Here is a 20,895-nt window from a genome sequence, read left to right as displayed (position 1 = left end):
TCTCTTACTATGTCACAGCTCAGTGACAGAAGGGAGGTTTTATGTTATGGAGTAAGGAAAGAGAGGAAGAAAGGGAAGAGAACCTAATGTCTGTCAAGGTGAGATTACCTGCTATGTGCTTTACCCAAGTCATCTCATTTTTCCTCATAGCACTCGCATTACATAGGTTCCACTATTACCCCAATTTATAGGTGAAAAAATGGATTTTGACAGACATTACGTGATTTTCCCAAAAAGCAGGGAGTCAAACCTGGGGGGTCTAATTATAAAATCTGTTTCCTTCCCTGCTGTTTGCTGCACAGGCATGAACTAAGAGGGAAGGCCTAGCAGCAGGTTTGGGCCAAAGGAATAAGAATATAAGAAAAGGACATATTTTGGAATGAGTTAAGGAAAGTAAACAAACAAGAAAACAGGATATAGTACTATGATTTAAATCTTTAATAGTTCACCGTCACTTTCTGGGCTCTGTAATATGTATGCCTGTATGTATGTATATACAGAATTGTGGTAGTTTGCTTTCAAATAGGCCACCAGCCATTCTTCTCATACTTGTATGTGCCTGTCACTCCCCCAGTCTAGACGCGGAATCTGTTTCCCCTCCAGCTGTATCTGAGCTGGCCTTGTGATTTGCTTTGAGCAACAGAATGTGGTGGAAGTGATGCTCTATGAGTGCCTTAAGAGGCCTGGTAGATTCTCTGCTTTTCTTTCTTGTTGCTCTGGGCCACCATGTAAAGAGCTCTGGCAATGCTGCTGGAGATACTACATGTAGACAGATGCCAGCCAGCCCTCAGCTGTTCCAGTCACTCCGGCTGAGGTGTCAGACATGTGAGTGAAGCCCTCTTGGATCTTCCAGCACTAGTCACACCTGTGGATATCTGCAAGTGCATAAGAAACCCCAAGTGAGACCTGCCAAAGAACCACCCAACTGAACCTAACATAGACTAAAGAACTATGAGCAAATTAATGGTGGCTGTTTTAAGTCACTGTTTTGGGGTAGTCAGTTATCAGTAGAGCAATGAGACTCACAGGTAACTGAAACAGTATGATTGTATGTAGATAGGTAGGTAGGTATTTGTTACTTACTTGGTTTTGGGCAATGTTCCAGAAAGATAGATAAGGTTTCTAGGTAGCCTATTTCCAGAAAGGTAAAATCTTCTTTTTAATTTTTTTAAGTTAAACTGTCATATATAGAAGGGAAGTAATATGTGTGCGTACAATGCAACAGGGAAAGGAAGGCATTAAGTAGAAATTGTAGCGACACGTAGATTTTAACTTTTCAGTGTGTGTATGTATATACACATATTTTGAGACTAAGTTTCCCGCTTTTTGCCCAGGCCGGAGTGCAGTGGTGTGATTTCGGCTCACTGCAACCTCCGCCTTTTGGTTTCAAGCGATTCTCCTGCTTTAGCCTCCCAAGTAGCTGGGATTACAGGTGCCTGCCATCATGCCTAGTTAATTTTTGCATTTTTAGTAGAGATGGGGTTTCACCATGTTGGCCAGGTTGATCTCAAACTCTTGATCTCGTGATCAGCCTGCCTTGGCCTCCCAAAGTTCTGGGATTACAGGCATGAGCCACTGCACCCAGCCTCAGGATATTTTTAAAAGGAGTAATCTAAATGTAAGCATTTCACATTTAATTACATTATTTGGAACTAGTAACTAAATATGATTATCTATTGGATACAATCAAAGACTAATGTTTACCACATAACTGGCTAGATTAGAGACCAAGGTGTGAAGTAATGGAAAGTGCACGAAGCTGGGTATCTGCAGACTGCATTCTGGGTCCAGGCTGGGACTCACCAGTGAGTCACTAAACCTCATTCATGTCTCTCAGATATCGCCTTCCCTGACACCCTACCTAAAACAGCAACCCCAGTCACTCCGATACCTTACCTGGCTTCATGTTTTTAAAACTAGCACTTCTCACTATTTGTTTATTCATTGTCTGTCTTTACTAGTAGAATATAAACTCCATGGGGGCAAGGACACGTTGGCTTGTGTGTTTTTGCTTTTAACTGTAGTGTCCCTGGTACATAATAGGCACTCAATAAACATATGTTGAATAAGTTTTCTGTAAAACATATATTGTCACTAGGGTTATTGTAAGCATTAATTGAGATAGTGGATATAAACGTATTTTATGATTTTAAATAATTTTTTTGAGACAGGGTCTCACTCTGTTACCCAGGTTGGAGTGCAGTGGCACGATCTTGGCTCACTGCACCCTCTACCACCTGGGTTCAGGTGATCCTCCCACTTCAGCCTCCTGAGTAGCTGGGACTGCAGGTGGATGCTGCCACATGTAGCTAATTTTTGTATTTTGTATAGGGATGGGGTTCCAGGCATGTTGCCCAGGCTGGTCTTGAACTCCTGAGCTAAAGCAATCTGCCTGCCTGGGCTTCCCGAAGTGCTGGGATTACAAGTGTGAGCCACCTCTGCACCTGTCCAGTATTTGTAAATTATAAGGTCAGATTGAAAGGTCAGTGGTTACTGCTGTGTTTTAGCTTTACATTGAATCATGATAAGTAACACATTCATGATACCAATTGATTTTGCTGGTTAAAAGTAGAGTGTATGCTTCCTCCTTCAGTGCGTGCTCTGTGGGGTGAACTTTGGCTTAAAGAGCGACCTCTCTCCCTTTGCTTCCTGAGAGACTCTTAGATAGGACTGGAGGGCAAGGCCTGATGGAGTGTGCCAAGTTCCATCAGTGTCCAACATCTGTGAAAAATGACTCTGTTCTTTTGGAAGAGAGAAGAGGGTGGTGAGAGAGAGACACAGAGAAATAATATAAGACAGAGATATATTGAGAGACAGAGGGACAGTCAGAGAGTGACAGGGAGGAACAAGGTAAAGTGGTAGTCTTGCTCCTTCAAATATAAAGAGAATAATACATTTTTAATTAATTAATTTTTTTTCTTTTGAGACAGAGTCCTGCTCTGTTGCCCAGGCTGGAGTAGAGTGGCGTAGTCTCAGCTCACTGCAACCTCCACCTCCCAGGTTCAAGTGATTCTACTGCCTTAGCCTCCCCAGTAGCTGGGATTATAGGCTCCTGCCACCATGCCCCATTAATTTCTGTATTTTTAGTAGAGACAGGGTTTCACCATGTTGGCCAGGCTGGTCTTGAACTCCTGACCTTGTGATCCGCCCACCTCGACCTTCCAAAGTGCTGGGTTTACAGGTGTGAGCCACCATGCCCAGCCAATAATACATTTTTTAAATGTAGAGTTAGATAATATAGATGAAGCAAAGAAATAACATGATTAGAAACTAAAAAACTCATTGAAATAACAGCCTCAGAACCCATTACTAACAAGTGATTAACATGTCTTGAATGCTTCCTGTGTGTTCAGGTGTTCTCTTACTGCCTTCCATGCATTATCTCCTGCAGCTCTCACAACTGCCTTTGAGATAAGTATTAATTACTATGCCCTCCTGACAGGTGAGGAAACAGAGGCTTTGAGAGTGTAAGTGGCCTGCTTACAATCACACAGGTAGTAAGTGGCAGGCTAGGATTTAGGGTTTTTTTTTTTTTTGCTCTTAAATCCTATGTCATGCAAGGAGAGATTTTAGAAACTATTAAATTTAGAAAAACAAATAAAAAACAGAAAACCACTTGCCACTATTGGTGGGATTGTAAACGGTGTAACTGCTGTGGGAAGCAGTATGAAAGTTCCTCAAAAACGTAAAAATAGATCCAGCGATCTCACTTTCAGGTATATATCCAAAAGAACTGAAAGCAAGGTCTCAAAGACATATTTGCACACTCATACCACAGTAGCACTATTCACAATAGCCAGGAGGTAAAGGCAACCCACATGCTCATCAATGGATGCATGGAGAAATTAATAGAGTATATATCCACAATGGAATATTATTCAGCCTTAAAAAAGGAAGAAAATATGGTCATATGCTACAATATAGACTAAACTCTGAAGACATTTGCTAAGTAAAATAAGCCAGTCACAAAAACAAATGCTATATGATTCCACTTATATGAGTTATCTAGCGCGGTCAAATTCATAAAAACAGAAAGATGAATAGTGGTTACCAGGGGCTGGGGGAAGAGGAAAAGAGGAAGCTCTTGTTTAAGGGGTATAGAGTTGTAGATTTACAAGATGAAAATGTCCTGGAGATCTGTTTTACAATAAAGGGAATATATTTAACACTACTGAACTGTACACTTAAAAAGGATTAAGATTGACAGGGCACAGTGGCTCATGCCTGTAATCCCAGCACTTTGGGAGGCTGAGGCAGGTAGACCACATGAGGTGAGGAGTTCAAGACCAGGTGGTCAAGATGGTGAAACCCTGTCTCTACTAAAAATACAAAATTAGTCAGGTGTGGTAGCACATGCCTGTAATCCCAGCTACTTGGGAGGCTGAGGCAGGAGAATCGCTTCAACCTGGGAGACAAGTTGCAGTGAGCTGAGATCATGCCACTGCAACTCCAGCCTGGGTGACAGAGCAAGACTCTGTCTCAAAAAAAAAAAAAAAAAGGTTAAGACAGAAATTTTTAAGTGTTTTTTACTCCAGTAGTAAAAAAAAAAAAAAAAAAAAAGTGTCCAAATCCCCTAAAACCCTCAGCTATTTGATATATAGAAAAAGAGATTATTTTTCATTGCAAGAGTACTAAAGTAAGAGTGAGAGGCAATGGATCCATTGATTATTTCAGTCACACTGTTACTTAAAACTACTTTCCTACCCTAGAGGAAGCGTTCCAACGACATCCACATTGTATGATTCTTTCAAGTTAAACCCAGCTGAAATGCCAGTTCCCATTACCACCTAAAAAGACACAAATCCAAGTGCACCTTCAGAGATGAATACTCAAATACCACAAAAATCAGCTTCAAAGAATACATTAGTCAAGCCAAATCTAGTCTCACTTTTAACACTGAGATTTTAAAAGAAGAATTACCATTAGCTTCAACAATTCTAACTTCTCTTAATGACCCTACCCCCACATAATTAAAATGAACTCTACAGTCTCTTTATGACCTAGAATTTTCTTCATGCTTTGTCTTCTCCTACACTGAGGTGTTCTGGCTAGTTGACTGCAACAGAAAAAGTCCATAAAATCTTTCAAATGTTGTTCTTACCTTTCGTGTGGGTGAAATGAGTCTCTGGCCACAATGTTATGAATAAAGGACGTTTAACTGTGGACTTTGAGGGTGGTACAATGACACTGTATGATTACCAAATGTATGTTTGGATTTAGAATCCTCCTGCTGATCCTGTTTCCAGGACAGCAGCCCCAAGTGCGGTGAGAGGCCCCCAGCAGCAACGCATAGCTGTCTCCTTCCATTTCAGCTGCAAAGTCAGAGTGGAACTGTACATCAAACAGAGGGTCACTGTATTTAAGGCCATCCTGGATTGGCAGGGCATAGATTTACTAGGACTGTAAACTACAATCCCTAATGAGTTAAAAAAAGAGAAACATAACAAAACGTGTGATAGCAATTTGCTCCATGCCCAGGAACTATTGCCTATAGAGCTTTCTGAGTGCGTTATCCAGAAGAAGAGAAATAAGGGTTGACCAGGGAAGGAAGCCAGTCCCTCCTGGGGATGGCCACTGTAGGAAACAAATAATAAGATAAGCTTATTACTAGAAACAGCAGCCTGGGAGACCAGGGACATGGATGGTTCTGGCTCCTTTGATGGAAGGATCCTTTTCTATTGATGACAATTATTTTCGTCACCATTTTTTTTTTTTCGAGATGGAGTTTTGCTCTTGTTGTCCAGGCTGGAGGGCAGTGGAGTGATCTCAGCTCACTGCAACCTCTGCCACTCGGGTTCAAGCAATTCTCCTGCCTTAGCCTCCCCAGTAGCTGGGATTACAGGCATCAGCCACGACGCCCAGCTAATTTTGTATTTTTAGTAGAGATGGGGTTTGTCCATGTTGGTTAGGCTGGTCTTGAACTTCTGACCTTAGGTGATCCACTTGCCTCGGCCTCCCAAAGTGTTAGGATTATAGGCGTGAGCCACCTCACCCGGCCGATTTTCGTCACCCTTAATTGCATTTTTTTGTGTATCTAACTAGCAGAGTGCCTAGAATATTCAAATCTACAGAATAAATATGGCTCAAGCTCCTGAAGCATTAATTTTATATAGTGGTAAGTAATTTAAACCATTGTTTTTCTATCCACACAAATAGATTATAAAATAGAATGCAAAACTCAAAAATGTTTTTATAATAAAAAATAAATTTGATGCTTAAAGGGAGTCATAAAGATGCTGTCCCTAAACTTTCTAGAATTCTGGGGAACAATTCCCCTGGGAAACATGGAAGCATCTTTAAAGGGAATCTGGAAAACAGAGTTAGTAAACAAAGCAGGAGAGGCAAGCTGCATCATTTACTTCATAGTTGGGGCTTGCCTGTCCACTCTCCCACGCAAAGGTGCTCAGAACATCTTGCTATACTACAAGTTGACACAGGAACTCTGTGCCTAGCCCCAGTGAGAGAAGAGGTTTTGAAACTGTTAAAGATAGTTTTTGCCTGCTAAAAGGTACTAATGGCATGTAGACAAGACTGAGACAAAGAAAAGGATAGAAGATACTGGCTTTCTTGTGAGGTACATCAGTCAGTGGTTTTCATAGCTAGAACTTTTTGCTAAATTTGGATCAGAAACCTATACTCTTCATTTAAAAAAACTTTTTGAAACTATACTTTAAGTTCTGGGATACATATGCAGAACGTGCAGATTTGTTACATTGGTATACACGTGCCATGGTGGTTTGCTGCACCCATCAACCTGTCATCTACTTTAGGTATTTCTCCTAATGTTATCCCTCCCCTACTCCCCTACCTCTTGACAGGCCCTGGTGTGTGATGTTCCCCTTTCTGTGTCCATGTGTTCTCATTGTTCAACTCCCACTTATGAGTGAGAACATGTGGTGTTTGGTTTTCTGTTCCTGTGTTAGTTTGCTGAGAATGATGCTTTCCAGATTCATCCATGTCCCTGCAAAGGACATAAATTCATTCTTTTTAATGGCTGCATAGTATTCCACAGTGTTTATGTGCCACATTTTCTTTATCCATTCTATCACTGATGGGCATTTGGGTTGGTTCTAAGTCTTTGCTATTGTGAATAGTGCTGCAATAAACACACATGTGCATGCATATTTATAGTAGAATGATTTATAATCCTTTGGGTATATACCCAGTAATGGGATTGCTGGGTCAAATGGTATTTCTGGTTCTACATCGTTGAGGAGTCACCACACTGTCTTCCACAGTGGTTGAACTAATTTATACTCCTACAAGCAGTATAAAAGTGTTCCTATTTCTTCACATCCTCTCCAGCATCTGTTGTTTCCTGACTCTTTTTTTTTTTTTTTTTTTTTTTTTTTTTGAGGCGGAGTTTCGCTCTTGATACCCAGGCTGGAGTGCAATGGTGCGATCTCGGCTCACCGCAACCTCCGCCTCCTGGGTTCAGGCAATTCTCCTGCCTCAGCCTCCTGAGTAGCTGGGATTACAGGCACGCGCCACCGTGCCCAGCTAATTTTTTTTTTTTTTTTTTGTATTAGTAGAGACGGGGTTTCACCATGTTGACCAGGATGGTCTCGATCTCTTGACCTCGTGATCCACCCGCCTCGGCCTCCCAAAGTGCTGGGATTACAGGCTTGAGCCACCGCGCCCGGCCGTTTCCTGACTTTTTAATGATCACCATTCTAACTGGTGTGAGATGATATCTCATCGTGGTTTTGATTTGCATTTTTCTAATGACCAGTGATGATGAGCTTTTTTCTATATGTATGTTGGCTGTATAAATGTCTTCTTTTGAGAAGTGTCTGTTCGTATCCTTTGCCCACTTTTTGCTTTTTTCTTGTAAATTTAAGTTCCTTGTAGATCCTGGATATTAGCCCTTTGTCAGATGGGTAGCTTGCAAAAATTTTCTCCCATTCTGTAGGTTGCCTGTTCACTCTGATAGTTTCTTTGCTGTTCAGAAGCTCTTTAATTAGATTCCATGTGTCAATTTTGGCTTTTGTGGCCATTGCTTTTGGTGTTTTAGTCATAAAGTCTGTCCATGCCTATGTCCTGAATAGTATTGCCTAGGTTTTCTTCTAGGGTTTTTATGGTTTTATGTTTTATGTTAAGTCTTTAATCCATCTTGAGCTAATTTTTGTATAAGGTGTAAGGAAGGGTCCAGTTTCAGTTTTCTGCACATGGCTAGCCAGTCTTCCCAATACCATTTATTAAATAGGGAATCCTTTCTCCATTGCTTGTTTTTGTCAGGTTTGTCAAAGATCAGATGGTTGTAGATGTGTTGTGTCATTTCTGAGGCCTCTGTTCTGTTCTATTGGCCTATATATATCTCTTTTGGTACCAGTTTTTTGTTACTGTAGCCTTTTAGTATAGTTTGAAGTCAGGTAGTGTGATGCCTCCAGCTTTGTTCTTTTTGCTTAGGATTATCTTGGCTATACAGGCTCTTTTTTAGTTCCATATGAAATTTAAAGTAGATTTTTCTAATTCTGTGAAGAAAGTCAATGGTAGCTTGATGGGAATAGCATTGAATCTATAAATTACTTAGGGCAGTATGGCCATTTTCACAATATTGATTCTTCCTAACTATGAGCATGGAATGTTTTTCCATCTGTTTGTGTCCTCTCCTATAAAGCAGTGCTTTGTAGTTCTCCTTGAAGAGGTCCTTCACATCCCTTGTAAGTTGTATTCCTAGGTATTTTATTCTCTTTGTAGCAATGGTGAATGGGAATTCACTTATGATTTGGCTCTCTGTTTGTCTGTTATTGGTGTATAACAATGCTTGTGATTTTTGCACACTGATTTTGTGTCCTTAGATTTTGTTGAAGTGGCTTATCAGCTTACGGAGATTTTGGGCTGAGATGATGGGGTTTTCTAAATATACAATCATGTTATCTGCAAACAGATAATTTGACTTCTTCTCTCCCTATTTGAATACACTTTAATTCTTTCTCATGCTTGATTGCCCTGACCAGAACTTCCAATACTATGTTGAATAGGAGTGGTGACAGAGGGCATCCTTGTCTTGTGCCAGTTTTCAAAAGGAATGCTTCCAGCTTTTTCCCATTCAATATGATACTGGCTGTGGGTATGTCATAAATAGCTGTTATTATTTTCAGATATGTTCCATTGACACCTAGTTTATTGAGAGTTTTTAGCATGAAGCGGTGTTGAATTTTATCGAAGGCCTTTTCTGCATCTATTGAGATAATCATGTGGGTTTTGTCATTGATTCTGTTTATGTGATAGATTACATTTATTGATTTGTGTGTATTGAACCAGCCTTGCATCCCAGGAATGAAGCCAACTTGATTGTGATGGATAAGCTTTTTGATGTGCTGCTGGATTCAGTTTGCCAGTATTTTGGGGGGGATTTTCACGTTGATGTTCATCAGGGATATTGGCCTGAAATTTCTTTTTTCATTGTGTCTCCCAGCTTTTGGTATCAGGATGATGCTGGTCTCATAAAATGAGTTAGGAAGGAGTCCCTCTTTTTCTGTTGTTTAGTTTCTGAAGGAATGGTACCAGCTCCTCTTTGTATGTCTGGTAGAATCTGGCTGTGAATCCATGTGGTCCTGGGATTTTTTTGGTTGGTAAGCTATTAAATACTGCCTCAATTTTATAACTTGTTATTGGTCTGAGGGATTCAATTCCTGGTTTAGTCTTGGGAGTGTATGTGTCCAGGAATTTATCCATTTCTTCTAGATTTTCTAGTTTATTTGTGTAGAGGTGTTTATAGTAGTGATTGTAGTTTGTATTTCTGTGGTATCAGGAGTGATCTCCCCATTCTCATTTTTTATTGTGTCTATTTGATTCTTCTCTCTTTTATTCTTTATTAGTCTGGCTAGCAGTCTATCTATTTTGTTAATCTTTTCAAAAAACCAGCTCCTGTATTTATTGATTTTTTGAAGGGTTTTTCATGTCTCTATCTCCTTCAGTTATGCTCTGATTTTAGTTATTTCTTGTCTTCTGCTAGATTTTGAATTTGCTTGCTCTTGGTTCTCTAGTTCTTTTAATTGTGATGTTAGAGTGTCAATTTTAGATATCTCCCACTTTCTCCTGTGGGCATTCAATGCTATAAATGTCTCTCTAAACACTGCTTTACCTGTGTCCCAGAGATTCTGGTACATTGTGTCTTTGTTCTCATTGGTTTCAAAGAACTTATTTATTTCTGCTTTAATTTCATTATTTACCTACTAGTCATCCAGGAGCAGGTTGTTCAGTTTTCATGTAGTTGTGCTGTTTTGAGTGAGTTTCTTAATCCTGAGTTAAAATTTGATTGCACTGTGGTCTGAGAGACTGTTTGTCATGATTTCCATTCTTTTGTATTTGCTGAGGAGTGTTTTACTTTCAATTATGTGGTGGATTTTAGAATAAGTGCAATGTAGTGCTGAGAAGAACGCATATTCTGTTGATCTAGGGTAGTTCTGTAAATGTCTATTAGGTTTGCTTGGTCCAGAGCTGAGTTCAAGTCCTGAATATCCTTGTTAATTTTCAGTCTTGTTAATCTAATATTGATGGGGTGTTAAAGTCTCCCACTATTATTGTGTGGGAGTCTAAGTCTCTTTGTAGGTCTATAAGAACTTGCTTTAAGGATCTGGATGCTCCTGTATTAGATGCATATATATTTAGGATAGTTAGCTCTTCTTGTTGTATTGATCCCTTTACCATGTAATACCCTTCTTTGTCTTTTTTTTTTTTATCTTTGTTGGTTTAAAGTCTGTTTTATCAGAGACTAGGATTGCAACCCTGCTTTTTTCTTCTTTCCATTTGCTTGGTAAATCTTCTTCCATTTCTTTTTTTTTTTTGAGATGGAGTTTCGCTCTTGTTACCCAGGCTGGAGTACAATGGTGCGATCTCGGTTCACCGCAACCTCCGCCTCCTGGGTTCAGGCAATTCTCCTGCCTCAGCCTCCTGAGTAGCTGGGATTACAGGCATGTGCCACCATGCCCAGCTAATTTTTTGTGTTTTTTTAGTAGAGACGGGGTTTCACCATGTTGACCAGGATGGTCTCGATCTCTTGACCTCGTGGTCCACCCGCCTTGGCCTCCCAAAGCCATTTCTTTATTTTGAGCCTATGTGTGTCTTTGCACATGAGATGGGACTCCTGAATACAGTACATCCATGGGTCTTGACTCTATCCAATTTGCCAGCCTGTGTTTTTTAATTGGGGCATTTAGCTCATTTACATTTAAGGTTATTATTATTTTTTTTGAGACAGTCTTGCACTTTTACCCAGGCTGTAGTGCAGTGGCGTGATCTTGGCTCACTGCAATCTCCGCCTCCTGGGTTCAAACAATTCTCCTGCTCAGTCTCCTGAGTAGCTGGGATTACAGGTGTGCACTGCCATGCCCAGATATATATATATATATATATATATATATATTTTTTTTTTTTTTTTTTTTTTTTGTATTTTTAGTAGAGATGGGGTTTCACCATATTGGCCTGGATGGTCTTGATCTCCTGACCTTGTGATCTGCCCACCTTGGCCTCCCAAAGTGCTGGGATTACAGGCATGAGCCACTGTGCCTGGCCAAGGCTAATATTGTTGTGTGTGAATTTGATCCTGTCATGATGCTACCTGGTTATTTTGCCCATTAGTTGATGCTGTTTCTTTATAGTGTCATTGTCTTTACAATTTAGTATGTTTTTTTAGTGGCTGGTACTGGTTTTTCTTTTCCATATTTAGTGCTTCCATCAGAAGCTCTTGTAAAGCAGGTCTGGTGGTGACAAAATCTCTCAGCATTTGATTGTCTGTAAAAGATTTTATTTTTCTTTCACTTATGAAGCTTAGTTTGGCTGGATATTAAATTCTGGGTTGAAAATTCTTTTCTTTAAGAATGTTGAATATTGGCCCTTACTCTCTTCTGGCTTGTGGGGTTTCTGCAGAGAGATCTGCTGTTAGTCTGATGGGCTTCCCTTTGTGGGTAACCTCACCTTTCTCACTGGCTGCCCTTAATATTTTTTTCTTTATTTCAACCTTCGTGAATCTGATGATTATGTGTTTTGGGGTTGCTCTTCTTGAGGAGTATCTTTGTGGTGTTCTCTGTATTTCCTGAATTTTAATGTTGGCCTGTCTTGCTAGGTTGGGAAAATTCTCCTGGATAATAGCCTGAAGAGTGTTTTCCAACTTGGTTCCATTCTCCCTGTCACTTTCAGGTACACCAATCAAACGTAGGTTTAGTCTTTTCACAGTGTCCCATATTTCTTGGAAGCTTTGTTCATTCCTTTTCATTCTTCATACTTTATTTCTTTAAGCTGATCTTCAATCTCTGATATCCTTTCTTCTACTTGATCAATTCGCCTACTGATACTTGTGTATGCTTCACAAAGTTCTCGTGCTGTGTTTTGCAGCTCCATCAGGTCATTTGTGTTCTCTAAACTGGTCATTCCACATAGCAATCCTCTTAACCATTTTTCAAGGTTCTTAGCTTCCTTGAACTGGGTTAGAACATGCTCCTTTAGCTTGAAGGAGTTTGTTATTACCCGCCTACTTTTGTCAGTCACATTTATTCTCCATCCAGTTTTGTTTCCTTGCTGGTAAGGAGTTGAGATCCTTGGAGGAGAGGAGGTGTTCTGGTTTTTGGAATTTTCACCCTTTTTGAGCTGTTTTTTCCCTCATCTTCATGTATTTATCTACCTTTGGTCTTTGATGTTGGTGACCTTTGGATGGAGTTTTTGTGTGGATGTCCTTTTTGTTGATATTGATGCTATTCCTTTCTTATTTGTTTTCCTTCTAACAGGCTCCTCTCCTGCAGGTCTGCTGGAGTTTGCCGGAGGTTCACTCCAGACCCTGTTTGCTTAGGTATCACCAGTGAAGGTTGCAGAAAAGCAGGATGCTGCCTACGCCTTCCTCTGGAAGCTTCATCCCAGAGGGGCACCACCCCAGATGCCAGCTGCATCTTTCCTGTATGAGGTGTCTGTTGACCCCAGCTGGTAGGTGTCTCCTAGTTGAGAAGGCAGTCTGTCCCTCAGCAGAGCTCAAGCACTGTGCTTGGAGATCCGCTGCTCTCTTTAGAGCCAGCAGGCAGGAATGTTTAAGTCTTCTAAAGCTGTGCCCACAGCTTCCGATTCCCCAGGTGCTCTGTCCCAGGGAGACAGAAGTTCTATCTATAAGCCCCTTATCGGGCTGCTACCTTTCTTTCAGAGATGCCCTGCTCAGAGAGGAGGAATTTAGTCAGGCAGTCTGGCTACAGCAGCTTTGCCGAGCTGTGGTTGGCTCTGCACAGTTCAAACTTACTGGAGGCCTTGTTTATACTGTGAGGGGAAACTGCCTATTTAAGTCTCATTAATGGCTGATGCCCCTCTTTGCACCAAGCTCAAGCATTCCAGGTTGCTGACTGCTGTGCTGGCAGCAAGAATTTCAAGCCAGTGGGTCTTAGCTTGCTGGGCTCTGTTGGGGTGGGATCAGCTGAGGTAGACCACTTGGATCCCTGGCTTCAGCCCCTTTTCCAGGGGCGTGAATGGTTCTGTCTTCTTGGCATTCCAGGTGCCACTGGGGTATGAAAAAAAACTCCTACAGCTAGCTTGGTATCTGCCCAAACAGTTACCCAGATTTGTGCTTGAAACCCAGGGCCCTGGTGGTGTAGGTACCTGAGAGAATCTCCTGGTCTGTGGGTTGTGAAGACCATGGGAAAAGCGTAATGTCTGGGTCGGAGTGCACAATGGCACAGTCCCTCATGGCTTCCCTTGGCTTAGGGAGGGACTTCCCTGACCCCTTGCACTTCCTGGGTGAGGTAACACCCCACCCCGCTTCTGTTTGCCCTCTGTCGGCTGCACCCACTGTCTAACCAGTCCCAATGAGATAAGTCAGCCGGGTAAGTCAGTTGGAAATGCAGAAATCACCTGCCTTCTGTGTTGATCTCGTTGGGAGCTGCAAATCAGAGCTGTTTCTATTCGGCCATCTTGCCAGCCCTTTACCCACAAATCTGCTCTTCATTCCTTTTGAGACAGACTCTTGCTCTGTTATCAGGCTGGAGTGAAGAAATGCAATCTTGGCTCACTGCAACCCTCACCTCCCAGGTTCAAGTAATTGTCATGCCTCAGTCTCCCAAGTAGCTGGGATGACAGGTGCATGTCACCACACCTGGCTAATTTTTTGTATTTTTTAGTAGAGACAGGGTTTCACCATGGTGACCAGGCTGGCCTGGAACTTCTGGCCTAAAGTGATCTGCCCGCCTTGGCCTCCCAAAGTGCTGGGATTACAGGAGTGAGTCACCATGCCCAGCCTATTCATTTCTTATCTTTGCGGCTCCCACACATGTGCAAACAAGCCAAAGGTGCCAAAGGTACTGTATGGAAACACTTTGGATATTAAAAGTTCACCAGGGAAACAGTGACATCTGCTGGGCACTATGCAAACTTCCAGTTGGCAGTAGTTCACAATTTGAACACTGTGCTCCTTTCAATAATGCCATATTTTTGCAAAGCTGGGTATTCAGTGATTGCTGTGATGAAAAAGCAGGAACCATATAAATATTCATGTGAACAGGAAATGAGGGTAGCAGTGTCCTTTCTGATTCTGAGGTTTGAGGATCTATGCAGTACCCATCAGGCATACACATTCCATGATTAAATAATTGTGGTAACTTAAGAACATAATATTTTTATTCTAATTTATGTGCATATTTTTATAAGCAGCTACTAAGTTGTTCATCATAGAAATTATTAAGGTCTTTGGACCTAATTACTTAATAAATGGAATTGTACTTCTGGCGTAAGAGCATCAAGAAATGGAGAAAGTTTGGAAACCCTTGCCTTGTCAAAATGGAAATGGATTTTTTTTGGGTTATTAAAGTAATATGTACTCATTACAAAACAATTAGCCAATAAAAATTTGAGAAAAAAATTCTCCATAATCCCATCACTTATAATTAATATTAAAATTTTTATATATGATCTTATACATAATTTAAAAAATCATCTGCGTCTACATTTTAAGGCTTTTTCTGCTTCTTTTTCAATGAAATAGTCAAATTTCTTTGACAAATTGTAACCTTCTTTTGGCAGAATTGAGAGCAAAAAAGTCCTTTATCATCCACTCCCAAATCCCTTAGAGAAATAAGTAAATGCAGTCGTAGAAGTTGAATAGGTCTTTGACCCAAGGTGACTTACCGCAAAGAACTCTAAAGGAATAGGTGCCGGCAATTTCTCTTTAAATCTCTCATTAAACTCCTTGCCACCCAACAGCAAACCAAAAACCATCAGCCCAACGCCTAGGGAACACACGTTGAGGTTTTTAACATTCTGCAACACAGCAACTGTACTCTGTAACACAGTGAACACTGGATGTTTACATCAAGAAATCGCCCCTGACAGAGACAGAGACACTCTAGTGTACTAATTCACACCAGCCATTCCATTGTTAGATATTTCTAGTTGAAAGTTCTCAGGCTGAAATCTCTCTTTGTAGCTTCCACCAATTAGGAGACATTTTTACTCAGTCTACAACTTTATGGTTGTTACTTTTTAAAATAGTTCTTTTTTTTTTGAGACAGTCTCTGCCTCCCAGGTTCAAGCAATTCTCCTGGCTTAGCTTCCTGAGTAGCTGGGATTACAGGTGTCTGCTGTCATGCCCAGCTAATTTTTGTATTTTTAGTAGACATGAGGTTTCACTACATTGGTCAGGCTGGTCTTGAACTCCTGGCCTCAAGTAATCCACCCACCTCGGCCTCCCAAAGTGCTGGGATTACAGGCGTGAGCCACCATGCGCAGCCTTATAGTTGTTATTCTCATCGAACAATTATTCTTATCATATGCTAATGTCTCAATGTAATATTAGAAAATTCAGAAGAGGAACCCTGAAGCTGAGTCCTGAGCACTTGGAAAGAATTAAGGGTTGATAGCAAAATACTCCAAAGGTTAATACATAGAAAAGCTTTTAGGAGCTCAAAGAGGGAGAAATTATTGTTAGCAGGACTTTGAAGTCAAGAGTGATGATGTTTGGGAAAGGAGCCCAGGAGAACTAGAGAAGCAATCTACTGAATTATATCATAGGGTTACCATCTGGGCCAGTTCTCATTTGAAACCCAATAAAGTAGACTTCCCAGTCGGCCCAGGCCATGTACCCTTTCCCGTCAATGCCTAGAGTACTCAGTATGTTTTGTTTCCTTTGTGACAAGGCATTTCAAGAAGTCTTAGAATAAGAAGTATGATAACAACTATTATGGGAAAATAAGAATTTTGTTATTTAGAGAATATTCCTAAAGTCGGATTCCATTTTAATCAGTGAAGGATTCAAATGTCACTTCTTCAAAGTGCCTTTCCTAGACTCCTAAAGGTCTCCCTAACTTTCAGAGCAGCTGGTACTTCTTCTTCAAAGCACTCAACACAAATTGTAATTGATTACACATGTATGCAATGAATGGTTTACTATCTTCACACTGGACTGAAAGCTCCAGAGGGCAATGCCTATATCTTCTCAGCTCATAGCTGCATTTTGGCACCTAGCAGTGCCTGGCACATAAATATTCACAAAGGCCACAGGCCTCTCCTTCCAAGGATAGCTTTAACAGCATCTCAGAGGTTTTGATATGTAGTACTTCTACTGTCAATTAATCCTAATTATTTCCTAATTTTTTTTATTCAGGAGTCATTTAGAAATTTTTTTTGGTTTCCAAATCAATGGGAGTTTTAAAGCTATGTTTAGTTTTTCATTTTTAGTTATATTGCACTGTGTGAAAAAACATTAAATTTTTAGAATTTGTGATCAGTTTCACATGATCAGTTTCAACACGATCAGTTATTACCCTTGTTCCCTAAGTGCTCGCAAATAATTTATATTTTCTCTGAGTTTGGTAATGGGTGTGTATAACTAAAAGATTTATGTTAGTTTAATCTTTTATAGCCTCATTTTTTTTTTTTTTTTTTTTTGCCAGGCTTGAATTAGCAGTTTTTGAGAGAGATATGTTCTTCCCTTATGCCTTTAAATTATTTGTTAGTTTCCAAAGAGACCAGGATTTGGTTGTAAGAAAAAGTTCTCTCTTCACCTAATTAGAGTGATGATGCAGTCATCAAATAAAGACCTAGCAAAAAATTCCTTGTAAAGTAGGAAATATCACATATTAATAATAGAGATTTTAAGGTTTAGTCCTCTTTGTAACACACTTTTCAGAAAACCTTAGAGTAAATGGACTTTTCCCTTTTTATGGGAATTCTTGGGAAAAAAGAAAAATGTGTCTTGAAACTAAAAAGAGATACAGAATAGAAGCGGGGAAATAAAGAAGAAAAAACAAGTACCAGAACGTCAGGTAGTTGCTTACTTACATACACCACTGAAAAGATTCCACTGTACCGCTTTGTTTTAACTCCAAACAGGTATTTTAACATGGAGGTGAAGACATGCACGGCTGCTGCGGTGGTAAACCCACGGACCAGAGGCTCTGTGAGATATATGGCCACAAATCCGAACCTACAGACACCTAGGCAAAACTATTTTTTTAATGACAAAGAAACAAATAAATCACATGAAAGGTCGGGAACTTATGACCCACAGCAAATATACAAGTTCTTTCTGGACCATTTTCTTTTCTTTTCTTTCTTTCTTTTTTTTTTTTGAGATGGAGTCTTGTTCTGTCACCCAGGCTGGAGTGAAATGGTATGGTCTCGGTTCACTATAACCTCTGTCTCCTGGGCTCAAGCAATTCCCTGTCTCAGCCTCCCAAGTAACTGGGATTACAGGTGGGTGCCACCACACCCGGCTAATTTTTGTATATTTAGTAGAGACAGGGTTTCACTATGTTGGCCAGGCTGGTCTAGAACTCCTGATCTTGTGATCTGTCCACCTCTGCCTTCCAAAGTGTGGGGATTACAGGCGTGAGCCACTGCACCCAGCCTCTGAACCATTTTCTAACACTGCAAACTTGTATCTGAAGTGGGTAAGTAGCAACCAAATCAATTACTGGTTATACAGAAAAGAATGGAAGGTCTGGAGTGGCTTGGTGCCCCACAGTGCTTTGGCCACACTAATGCCATCCCTATCCCATGGAGCTGGGGGCATGCTTCACCATGTACACTGAAGTGCATGATCATGATCACTGGATGTTTCTTCCAAGCAGAGAGGAATGTCCTCTCCTAGCACTAATCAGTCCTGCTGTGTCAAGTTTGTCTTGCTTTTGGGATCTTTAAAGCACCCACCTGAAGCTTGCTTGATGGTCTCTCACAGTTGTGAATAAGGCATGTGGTACTCCCAGACCTCTGGAGTTTTGATGGCTGACCCTGCCCACTGCTTAGTAAGACCAGCCAAGAGCACTCAGTAGATACTTGTTAGGTTAACAAATGAAACAGTCCATTTCCTCATCTTTGAGTGTTACCTGAATGATTCCTGAAAGTAAGGTCACAGACATGGCAACTTTCACTCTCAAGGCGTCTCTGGCTTCTGTGCCATTGGTTGCGTTTACTCCTCCTGGAATGACTATATCATCTGGTACTAATCGAACAGCCACACCACCAATCATCAGGCTAATAACAGCAAAAGGACCTGAAATAATAAAGCATGAAGATCCCTGTTCAGGGTTCAAGGACACTATCTAATTCATAGTATTTGATGTGCTTTTTGCCAGTACGCCAAGAGACACAGATGAGGTCAAGAAGTCATGCTTGAAAGAAGACTACACTCCCCACTTTAGAGTTCTGCCCTGGGGTGTGAGAACAATGTGTGTGTGTGCCTGCGTGTGTGTGTGTATGTCTGTGTGTGTGTGTGTGTGTGTGTATGCAGACTATATTTTCCAAAAATAGCCACAACAGTATCTTCCATCCCACATATTCTCCTTGACATTTCCCCATCAAGATATGGAGTCTAATTTCTCTCTCCTTGAATTTGGGTTGGCTTTGACTTGTTAGTAATCAAAAGGATGCAGAAGTGACGTTGTGTGACTTCCGAGGCTAGGTAATAAAAGGGCTGGAGCTTCCACCTGAAAGCTGTGATACTTCTGCTGAAGCTCTGAGTCACCATGTGTAAGAAAGCTCCAACTAGGCCAAGTGGAGAATTCCTGGGACTGCATGGAGAAAGGAAGTCAGGGAAGAGGGAAGGGAGGAGGAAAAAGGGAGAGAGGAAGAATTACCTAGACCAGCCCTTCCCAAGTCCTCACCTGCAGTTACTATGGAAGATACTAACATGACTGTTGTAAAGCTGCTACATTTTGGGGGTATTTGTTGCCCAAAAGTAGATATCTGGAATGTGTGTGAGAGTTTGGTTGTAGCCTTAAGCAGCACCAGAACTATCATGAAATCTATATGCCTCTGATAAACTAAAAAGAAAATATGTACAATTCAGAGCCCCAAATATGACAAAAATGAAATACATGCAAAGTGATTAGGAACTTGAAATACTACCACTAGTATAAAAAGAAAAACCAGATGCTGGCAAATTACATTATGAAATCAAGCATTTATCTCATTTCACAGATTTCAACAATTGCCCTTTTACACAAGAAAATTATCTGTTTTATTATCCCAAGATTATAAGAAAGCTGAAGTTCTAGAAATCTTGGGAGGAGTGGGTTTTTTTTCTTTTCAACAGAGTTTTGCTCTGTTGCCCAAACTGGAGTGCAGTGGTGTGATCATGGCTCACTGCAATCTCTGCCTCCTGGGTTGAAGCAATTCTCCTGCCTCAGCCTCTGGAGTAGCTGGAATTACAGGTGCCTGTCACCTGGCCTGGCTAATTTTTGTATTTTTAGTAGATATGGGGGTTTCACCATGTTGGTCAGGCTGGTCTTGAACTCCTGACCTCAGGAGATCCACCCGCCTTGGCCTCCCAAAGTGCTGGGATTACAGGCGTGAGCCACCACACCTGACCAAGTGTAGGTTTTTAAAGCACCTACTGTATATACAGTAACAAAAGTTGTTATTAAGCCAATTTTTAATAATTACCATGCTATTTCTTTGGCACATTGCAAAGGTTGGAAATCTACAAGGAAAGGTACTAGAATATCAAGTATAAGCTTTTACCTATGGATATGTGTCTGGAGGTTCCAAAAAAACAATACATGATAACAGGATAAAATGAAGAGTACAAGCCAAATATCGGAGGCACAGCTGCCAGCATTGCAAAGGCTAAGCCTGTGGGATTAAAAACCGAACAGAAATGGGAGATCATTAGAAGACAGAAGGGTTACATGTACTTTTCTCTTGGTTCTTTATTTCTGGTGAACAGTGAAGCCCGTCTTAATTTGAGCTGCAACCTGCCCTACCCCAATCCTGCACATCATCTTACCTTGGTGCTAATACAGTCCAGGCTGAGACAGTTTCCACTGTCATCTCCTTTTTGCCAGTGGGTGATTTTTTTTTTTCGGGTTTATTCTTTCACAAATTAGATAAAGGCAGAAAAAAGTCTCATCTTAGTGGGTGCCATTGTGATTTGGTGTTGACGCACAAATGCGAGCTCTTTCTCCAATAGGGTGTTTTTGTAGGTTCTCTACAGACCCCTTTGCAATAAAGGACTCCCAGTTACTATGCCCTAATCTATGTAATGCTCCTTCCTCCTGACTCTTAGATATTCCCCCTCCGACTCTTATCAGAAGGTACAGCCTTCCAGGTCCTTTCGGCCGGCGTATGCTCATCCTGTAGGCAATCTTTCTGGGCAAGTACCTATCAAATGAGCCAAGCCTCGTTACCTTCCAGGATGCCCAGCTATCCAATGGGAAAGCTTGGCATTTTAACCCAAGACATTTTGGAAGTAGAGGTCACACCGTCTAAAGGAGTCTTTCCCTCACTCTGCTGTCCTAGGCAGTTCACACCATCCTTTAGACATTTTTTTAAAATAGACTTTTTTAAGATCAGCTTTAGATTCACAGCAAATTGAGCAAAAGATACAGAGGTTTTCTATATATCCCATCCTTATGCACAGCCTCCCCCACTATCAAAATCCCCCACCAGAGTGACACATGCGTTACAAGTAATGAACCTACATTG

At 40.9% G+C, this 20,895-nt stretch overlaps 1 protein-coding gene across 5 annotated transcripts in view; it reads right to left on the bottom strand.

The window, feature by feature from the left end:
* SLC26A5 (solute carrier family 26 member 5) overlaps positions 1-20,895 on the bottom strand; it is a 72,276-nt gene that overhangs the window by 19,911 nt on the left and 31,470 nt on the right. For 4 of the 5 annotated variants that reach the window (XR_010342026.1, XM_012456429.3, XM_064374724.1 and 1 more), the window contains exons 4-8: positions 19,933-20,043; positions 18,297-18,463; positions 17,251-17,415; positions 15,100-15,252; positions 4,705-4,787 (exon numbers count right to left, since the gene is read on the bottom strand). Coding sequence is in view for 4 of the 5 variants with exons in the window: in XM_012456429.3 (XP_012311852.2) it covers positions 4,705-4,787; positions 15,100-15,252; positions 17,251-17,415; positions 18,297-18,463; positions 19,933-20,043 (679 nt within the window). In the remaining variant the exon portion in view is untranslated. Of the gene's footprint in view, positions 1-747; positions 876-4,704; positions 4,788-15,099; positions 15,253-17,250; positions 17,416-18,296; positions 18,464-19,932; positions 20,044-20,895 lie in introns of those variants that run through there. The other variant, XM_064374732.1, reaches the window with a different exon arrangement.

This window comes from Aotus nancymaae, unplaced genomic scaffold (genome assembly GCF_030222135.1).
Source record: "Aotus nancymaae isolate 86718 unplaced genomic scaffold, 86718_ANA_hifiasm-v0.15.2.pri h1tg000002l, whole genome shotgun sequence".
In the NCBI taxonomy this organism is placed as follows: Eukaryota; Metazoa; Chordata; class Mammalia; order Primates; family Aotidae; genus Aotus; species Aotus nancymaae.
The sequence above is the reverse complement of the archived record's forward strand: the minus strand, read 5'-3'. Positions and strand labels throughout refer to the sequence as shown.